This window comes from Myzus persicae, unplaced genomic scaffold (genome assembly GCF_001856785.1).
Source record: "Myzus persicae strain clone G006 unplaced genomic scaffold, MPER_G0061.0, whole genome shotgun sequence".
Lineage (NCBI taxonomy): Eukaryota > Metazoa > Arthropoda > Insecta > Hemiptera > Aphididae > Myzus > Myzus persicae.
Genome location: NW_019103967.1, coordinates 511,936 through 521,543, shown reverse-complemented (window position 1 = coordinate 521,543; position 9,608 = coordinate 511,936). Strand labels below are relative to the sequence as shown.

The following is a 9,608-nucleotide window of genomic DNA, read 5'->3' as shown; positions in this document are numbered from 1 at the left end:
TATGATATATTGTATATATTTCAATAGACACACTTTCAGCATAGTTGGTATGATAATTTATTTTTTTTGTTAAATTGTGCATTTGCGGTCTAATGATATTTCTTATTTATTCTCTTTAAAGTAAATCACACCACCCAAACGACACAACGTACTTAAACATTAAGTACTGCATATTCTACAAAATGTATCTCTATGTAAACAAATAAGAATATAATATGTCATTTTAATATTTTATTATATTTAATTCGCTAATAGAATGTATTTAAAAGTAAACCTTTATAATAAATTAAAATTAAAATTCGTCGATGAGACTAATGGATATATTATGGATTTTATCTAAAAAATACACTATGGAAAAAAGACATGAGGGAAAAAAATATATTTGTTCTTGAATTCCGTTTTATTACACTCAGAAACGATTAAATTGATGGCAGTTTAACTGTTCTTTCAATAATACTAAGCTTAAAGTAAAACAAGAATGAACACTTAACAACAAATAGAACATTGAAAACAATACGAAAATTGTACAATAAGCATCTTAAAAACTATAATAACTTATCTATGGCAATGGACAACAGTCCTGCGCGCAAGCCAAGAGACGAATGCATATAGTAAACACAAATCTCGTACTTGGTTATTTTTTCTTATCGCACTTGCGCAGTATAGTTTAATAAATTATATTGTTCAAATGATTAAATTATTTTATTATTGTTTGGACAACAATGATTGAAGTTTTCGGAAGCGAAAGTCGTGTAAAACTAAATTTCTCCAAGTGGTCGAATAAAATTACAATAATAACATATACATATTATATTATAATATATAGGTCACTATTATTTACCACAACAAAAGCAAGGTCTTTGAAGTGGAACAATATTGGCTAATTTTAAACCAACATTCTACACCTACAATATTATAAAGGTACACGATGATATGTTATACATAAATATAATATATATATATAATATGTATATATATATATATAGATTCATTTAAACATAAATATAATAATAAGAATAATAGTAATAATAATAATAATAATAATAATAATAATAATAATAATAATAATAATAATAATAATTGTTATATACATGGTAAAAAAATGTTTAAGCCTAAGTACGGTGTGAGAAAATTGCCAACGTCGCGCGTCGCACGCGAAGGCCGATTGGCTAACAACTATAGCGCAATATTGTCGTTTAGTAGACCTATATAAATTTTAGAGAAAAAAAAAACGAAATTTATTTTGTGCGCGCGATTCTGCTGGAAGCCCAACGGTAGCCTAGACTGAATTGTCCTCGAAGTTTCTTTTGTTGCCAACAGCTTGAAATTATTACAAATATGTGTTTTTTTAAAAACTTTTTTTCATGGTTTTTTTTTTTTTTTTTTGTTTAAGACGAATTAAAACGAAATTCATAACATCAAAACGGCAGTTGTCATCACAATTGTCCAAAGCGATAACTCAATCATGTAAGTTTTGGTCCCTCCACTTATGGTTGTACAGTTTTTGTCAGACTTCATACTCTCTAGAAAAAAAAAACAAAACAAAAATATTGTAGTGAACTAATGTGTACTTATCTTCTATCGACGAATGGGAAATTCATCTAGGTCAACCCTACTTGAAATGGCCATAAGATCAGGAACGTAGTTTTTCCAAAAAGCACATTGTTCTAGTCTTGGCCCAACGCCGATAGAAGTGTTATTTGTATCTAATGTTAGAAACTCTTTTCCATACGCCGTGTGTACGGGCCACTTGGGCGTGACCCAAGACCCTTCAAATGTTTTGCTTGGATTTCTAAAAAAAATAATAATAAATAATGATTTGCAGTATTTGTAAGGCTTGAGACCTTGGGGGTTTTAAGTTTTTAACCATTAAAATAACTTCGAAACCATAATAATGATTTCTACCAAGCACGGTAAACAAATTTTTTTTTAAAACTGAACGTGACAAAAATCCGATTTCGGGAATAATAGTTTATAACATGGCATTGTTATATAATCACACATACCTAATTATAATTAGCTAAGCTACAACATGTACTACCTAGTATTTATTTATTTATTTAAGCTTCATGACATTATACTTTACATTTAGAAGATGATATCTACTCCCTGCAGTAAGCAAGCTCGTGATTGGAGTAGGAAGTCTAACTACTAGTTACCTACCTATTCACTTTTATTTGTTTAGTATATATATATGTTCAGGAAGTTAAAAATGTTTGAAAACACGCTTTTAAAATGTAATTACACGTATTTTTTTTTTATAGTAGTTTATTATGAGTTTATATTTAACGTGGTTAAATTATATTAAATGGGTCTACCAACAAATTATATAACGCTGAAGAAGTAATGAGCTCGTAAAACATAATATTATGTATACTATTAATTTATTAATTACTTAATGACAATAATTATTATGAAATAGTTCACATATGGTGACATGGTTGATAAATACGATATATTACCAAGTTTTGGCAATCTATCGGATATAATGTTGTAGTGTACTTCTTATTTATGTGAAATTACAATGTTTGATTTTCATGGAATATGTCTACTTTGCAAGAATTATTATAAACCGAGAATTATCTGTTGTTATGAACGTTATGCGAATTTCATAGTTCTATTCACCCATTATGCTGTAAACGACGAAGATTCAAAAGTAAAGAAACACTTGTGGTTTGTCTAATGAATATAATAGTGTCAAAATGTGACCGGGGTAAATTTCTCAACGACCCGGAACTTAACAAGCGCTCGTAAGGGCAATTATTAGGGTCAGAATAATTAGTTTTGAGTGTTTCACTGACAATATAAGTGTTTTGTTTGAAAAATCGATGTGTAGCAGGTCAAAACGCTAATATTATGCTATAACAATTATTATTTAACAAATACTCGTCATTTCGTTCACTAAAATGAGATCGGGAAGTTTGAAGAACTGTTAAAAAAGTTTTCTGAATAGTATCACACATAGATTTGATACTTCCGTTATCCTTATTAAATGAAATATAGAACATTTATTTTTGTAACGTTGCTAAGCTGTTAACCCTTTACCAATTATTATGTTTATAAGTACAGTATTTGCGCCATAACATTAGGACATCCATCAAAAGTATTTACAGTAGGATCTCGATAATCCGAACACAGGCTAATCCGAAAGATGCGGTAATCCGAACGGGCTTGGGAATTATCTTATCTTATCTAATATGTATTATGTACATATGTATTTATAAATAATATTTTCCGTTAATACAATTTTTCGATTATGTTTATTATGATTATTAATATTTTTATATATTCATTGTCTTTTGAAATTATGAGTTTTTATATGATTAATAAAGATAAAAATAAAATTTCATAATTTAAATTACAATGAAATGATGTTTTTTCTAAGCCATAGGTAATCCGAACAAATCGCTAATCTGAACGACTCCTTTCCCCAATCTCGTTCGGATTATCGAGACCCTACTGTATATGTCTTATTAATTGCTAACTTTAAACATATATAAATATAAAAAATTAAGGAAAAACTTATGTTATAACTCAGCTAATGCACTTATCAACTATAATATTATCAATTATATTATTATAGGGGGATGAGGTGACCGAGTGGTCTGACGCGTCCGCTGCGACGCAGCCGGTCGCGGTTCGATCCTCGGCTACCGGGCGGCATTTTTCTCCGGACAAGTCGCGGTGACCGGAGAACAAGTGCTGCCATCCCCCACCCCCGGGGCATGGCAGAAACCTACGGGTGCCCCATTCGAAATTCTGCCAAAAAACAAACACACACGTGTTCCCCCCTACCGTCCCAAAAATATACAATACAAATCCTACTACAGCTAATGGCCTCAGTTGCCGAAGCTTAAGATCAATAAAAAAAAAAAAAAATATATTATTATAATTAGTTTATTAAACTCTGATATTCGCCCTACGAAAAATAAGTTTTTAAGTTTTTCGTGTCCAGTTCTATATTGGTTGTATTATAGACATACATACCAGAAAAATAATACTAAAAAATTGTTAAAATTATTATGCCTACGATAATTCTAAAAATCATAGTGATAATTTTAATGTTACACCTAGTTATAACTTAAGTATATTTTTATGATATCTCAACGTTCTTTACTGTGGTTTTGTAAGTGAGCAATTTTATTCAATTTATTTATTCATGTTATAAATGAATATAATATTATAAATTATACCATACTAACCCTGTTTTTGCAAAATTGGTCCAGTATCTCATCATTTTCTTGCTAAGTTCGATTTCTTCGATTTCGTAGCGTTTATTTGGATTTAAAGGATCTCCAAATACATAACTGATTTCATCACCGTGCATCACCCCTGTCCATTTCGGCCATGGATTGTTTAAAGAACGATGTTTAAAATAATACATGTACACGTTGTTTCCAGTAAGTGCATATTTATGTGCGAATTCATTGACGTTGCATGTAAACTGATAGTCGCCGACCATTTTGTCCAGAGCATTTCGATTTTTTTCTGGGTCATTTGGGCTGAACCAATCAGTGTATTCAAACTCTATAGCCGATTTAACCGCCGCATCTGCGTTCGGATTAAGTTGTCCAATAGCTTTAACAAAATTTTCACGAGACACCACCACGTTTTCCTCCTTTTTGAAAAGCTCCGTCAAATAATAAAATATTGAATAGTAACCCTCTTCGGAGTTACTACCCATGAGTATATTCGTTTTTTTAAAATTGTTTGTTGACAGCGATTTTTGAGGATAATCGTCAAGAAAAGCGCCATCCACCACCGGGACAAACGGGAAAAAACATATAGCCACGTGGTCCCATTCTTTCTCGACCATTGTTGAACTATTCGCCTTCCTTAAGCACTCGACCGTTTTATGTATTTCGTTTCTGTCATCTGGACAACCCATTGCCCTTGCCAGCCTAAGTCCTCTACTATAACTCTCTTCTCTTGATAAAATTGCCCAAGGTGCTGTTGAGGATCCTGATTCCATGATGGCTTGATTAAAAAGGTTTCTACTCAGTGGAGACAGTAAGTGCAGTGAAACTGAAACGGCGCCGGCTGACTCACCGAAAAGTGTCACGTTGTTTGGGTTGCCGCCAAATAATTTAATGTTTTCGTGTACCCACTGTAGAGCCATTAGCTGATCAAAAAGTCCAGCGTTTCCCGGAACATCTTCAGTGTCAAAGTATAAAAAGCCTAAAGATGCAACTCTGTACTGCATGGATACCAAAATCACATTTTCTTCCGATACGAGTACTTTAGGGTCGTAAATATCCAAAGTAGCAGACCCGGAGTAAAATCCTCCTCCGAAAATCCATACCATCACTGCTGCGTTTTGTGGTCTAGGCTTTGGCACTACTACGTTAATGTAGAGGCAATCTTCAGATACCGGGGAATTCGGATTCCACATTGTAGCACCGGGAAAATCACCAAAAAGCGTGTCGAATATTTGAACACATGTATTTGGTGGAGTAGTGCAGTTAAGAATGGTCTCTGGGTTTGTATTGTCCCAACGGTCAATTGGGCGAGGGTGCCTAAACCTAAGATCACCTAAAACACAAATTTCTTAATAATCGAATCGGGTATTTTCTAATTCAGGATTGTTACTAACCTATTGGTTTTTTTGCGTAGGGTATTCCTAGCCATGCATCAACTAACTTCCCAGTCGACGCTGCCTGTGTGATTCCTCTGATCTTACCCTTGTTCGTGTGAATTACCAACGGATCATCCGATTTATACGCACTGTATGTCTCCCCAGAAGATTCGAAATCATTATCCTGGTTTCCACTAAATTCGGACCTGTTTCATAAGTAAAAAAATTGAATAACTCCTAGTGCTTTTTAATTTTATTTGTATTTACCTCCGTCTATGATTAAGGTTTCGCTTCTCTGTGTATTCTGGCTCTTGGGCAAACATATCTGACGCTCGTTGTCTGAATACATGATCGGTGTCTTCAATTAGAATCTGTGGTTCCAGTATTTCTTCGGCAGTTGGTGTCCCAACGCTTTGGTGCCTGGCGTGGCGCAATGAAAGTCCATAAGTAGAAGCTACTAAGTAGCTAAACCACAGCAACCACTGGTCCATTTTTAAAGACTAAAAAAAACAACAATTGTACTCTGTTATTCAAACCCTAATAAAATGTACTATGAATATACAATCAAATAAATTAAGAATGTATTTAAAATATTAAGGTATAACCATTATTTAGCACTTTGTTTTTATCTTGTAATCAATAAATATTTTTTTATGCACACGAAACATCGAAAATAGATTTAAATGATATATTCACCAGTTTGAGCGCCGCTCTTCAATAATAAAACAATACAAAATTTTAAATCTCCATTATAACTTTTTGAAAATTGTATTGTACGTCTACATGATTGCCATTATTTGTATAAAAGTAGCTTAGTAACTTAAATAAACATAAGTTACTGTAGCCATTTATATTTCCAAGTCCAAAAAATCTATATCGGTATTCGGTAGTCGCCGCAAACGAATGATAATAATTATATTTAATATACAGTGTTATAGCATTATACTTATACATAATAATAATATAACGTGTTGTGTTTCAGGATGTACCTAATGACACACACAAAAAGGTTAAATTCTAGCGTTAATAGTGGGACGTCCAACATTTGAACTTTTTTTCGAGAAATGTCAATGCGGTCGAAAAATACACTTCTAAATGTTTCCTTGTACGAACTTGCGTAATAATAGAGCTTGTAACGCATATAAAAGCCAGTAGAACTCACATGCGGTATTCGAGTGAGGCGTAAGTATAGTTATGTGAAATTGGTGTGCCAACATTAGGAGCCTCCCATCACTAAAAAGTCAAACGTTTTCGTACCACTGTATATTATTATTATTATTATTTATAATACAACACGCTACGCTATAGGTATATAATAATTATCAAGGCTGGACATAATGGGTTAAAAAGTTTAAGTTGAGTTACATACGACGAGTTACTTTTAATTTAACACTAACTTCCAACTTAACGAGTTGATTTTATTTTCACGATATTGATATGTACCTATACTTATCAATTAGTTCGTTCAATAATCGAGTTAAGATATTTTTTTTTCTTAGTATAGAGTTCATATACAATTTATTTAACATATTTATACAATTTAAATTAATTGTGCAGAGTGTACTATTGATATCAACAGAGATCAAAATAAAGTATGAAAGTACAGATAGGTATTGTATATTAAATCATCATAGAAAATTATTATTTAACCCTAACATATGAGTTTTAAATCTCACAACAAAAAATCTCATACCACTGCTAGTTTAAACAAATATTGATAGTTGGCACCACAATCTAATAAAAATTAACTAACCGAAAATCTGTTTTTTTTTTATAGTATTTGTATTAATTTTACTTATATTTCTGTTTTTGTGTGTATACTTTTTATTAAAATTGCTTATTGTAATTGGGCATAGACTGTAAATGTTTAATGGTTAAGTTTTAAAAAAATATTACTGATTTTTAACTGAATTAAATCAATTTTTTTTATTTAACTTGTAACTTTTACAACTTGTACATTTTACATTTGCCTACAATAAATTAACGCAACGAGCTAACGTAATTTTCCCAACCGTGTGGCTTGTATAATATAATGAATACCTTATAATACACAACTATTTAACAATCTCGGTATAAATCTAATGTGCTTTCAGTAAATTATGATGTATGTATACAGGTGGGCAGGTACTGCAGATGGGTTCAATTTTGTTCAGTCTTATGATAGATATTATTTTCAGTTAGAGTATATTTTACTTCACAGTTAATAGTAATTTACAACGTTATCGTGGTTTTCGACACTGCTTATTCCTTATTTTTAATTAAATACAAATATTGACTTTTCCCTTTTGAAGGGATAATGTGGCTGAAGCTGGAAATGTTTTATTCATGCAACGGTTCTACCTGCAACCGAGCAGATAAATTTAAAAACTAATCTTTTCAATTGTTATTTAGTTTTATATTAAAGAAAACAACGCTTAAAGGCTTTTATTGTAGTAAATATAAATTAAAGTAGTATAATATATTTAATCGACCATAACTTATTTTTTAAATAACTATAGTACTTTTCATGAACTATTAAGTATTTTCAATTGTGAATAAAAACCATAAGCAGTATTTGACATTGACTATACATATAATATACTTACAATGCCGAGTAAATATTTTATCATTGTCCAAAACTATCTAAAATATGTTTGACATAAGAAATTACGCCTTAAAATAGAACGTGAAAAATATTTATACTATTGTAAATTAATTTACAACTCTGAGTAATAATAAAAAGTATGTTGCTGATTGTATGCAAATTGTAAATTTAATTTAAAAAATAAAATACAAAAAAATATGCTTTGTACAAATTATCGTAAACATTTTTTATTTCTTTTATTTAGTTTTTCGTTTTTCATTAAAAATATCATAATTCACAAAACATGAGATTAAACCATTTACGATTATTGTATTATACATTTTTACCTTTGTAAACTTAAGTGATTTCTTTTTTATTGTAGATGCATTAAGCACTTAAAACTAACTTAATTCAATTTTACTTTCATATAAGGTTTAAATTATAATTAGAAGTTGTTTGCAATATAATTTCTAACATGGTTTTATATACATATATATGTTACGGGCAAAGTGGAAAATTCGGGCAATGTATACAATGCCCGGGCATTGTACACAGTGACCGGGCATTGTATACAATGTCCGAGGTATATTGGGCAATGTAAATTGTGAAGTACTTATACAAATAATCTGCATAATATTATTTTACCTAATCAATGATATTATATACTAATAATTATTATACTCGTTTATATGATTATTTATATAAGAGTATTAGAAATTTTTTTTAATTAATTAAATTTTAAATGTATTTAAAGGTAATGCAATAAAATATTATGTGCATAATGTTCAGTTATATGATATTATACATGAAGTTCATTTGTCAATTGGACATGGAGGTAGAAATAGAATGGAACACGAGATTAATAAAAAGTACAAAAATATAACTAGAGATGTAATAATGTTATACTTAAATAATTGCGAATCGTGTAAAAAGAAGGGAAGTACAGTTAAAAAAGGGTTGGTTGTAAAACCAATCATATCTTCTGAAATGAATTCTCGCTGTCAAATTGACTTGATCGACATGCAAGCACAATCAGATGTCGATTATAAATTCATATTAGTTTATCATTATCATCTAACAAAATATATTATGCAGATTATTTGTATAAATACTTCACAATTTACATTGCCCAATATACCTCGGACATTGTATACAATGCCCGGTCACTGTGTACAATGCCCGGGCATTGTATACATTGCCCGAATTTTCCACTTTGCCCGTAACATATATATGTATGTATGTAATTCAATTTTATATTTTAATAAACGTTTCCAATGCATTAAATAAATTGTGTTCGGTCGTTTCATACGAAAAACTTGAATGTAATTTTTATTTTGAAATAATTTTGACGTAAGTCAAAAATTTAAAAACTTAAGATCAAACCTTGCAAATACGTACAAGTTAAGTTAAACGTCAAATGTATAGCTAGTAAATTGTATTTTAGATTCTGAACAGAGGTCTGTAAAAACT

At 30.6% G+C, this 9,608-nt stretch overlaps 1 protein-coding gene across 1 annotated transcript in view; it reads right to left on the bottom strand.

Moving 5' to 3' along the window:
• Positions 1–1,343: 1,343 nt before the first annotated feature.
• Positions 1,344–9,608, bottom strand: part of LOC111037017 (acetylcholinesterase-like) — a 33,101-nt gene continuing 24,836 nt past the window's right edge. Inside the window, exons 3-7 of the mRNA XM_022319367.1 lie at positions 5,843–6,075; positions 5,594–5,781; positions 4,203–5,532; positions 1,617–1,792; positions 1,344–1,523 (exon numbers count right to left, since the gene is read on the bottom strand). Of these exons, the coding sequence (XP_022175059.1) occupies positions 1,411–1,523; positions 1,617–1,792; positions 4,203–5,532; positions 5,594–5,781; positions 5,843–6,066 (2,031 nt within the window). The 5' untranslated portion in view covers positions 6,067–6,075 and the 3' untranslated portion in view covers positions 1,344–1,410. The remainder of the gene's footprint in view (positions 1,524–1,616; positions 1,793–4,202; positions 5,533–5,593; positions 5,782–5,842; positions 6,076–9,608) is intronic.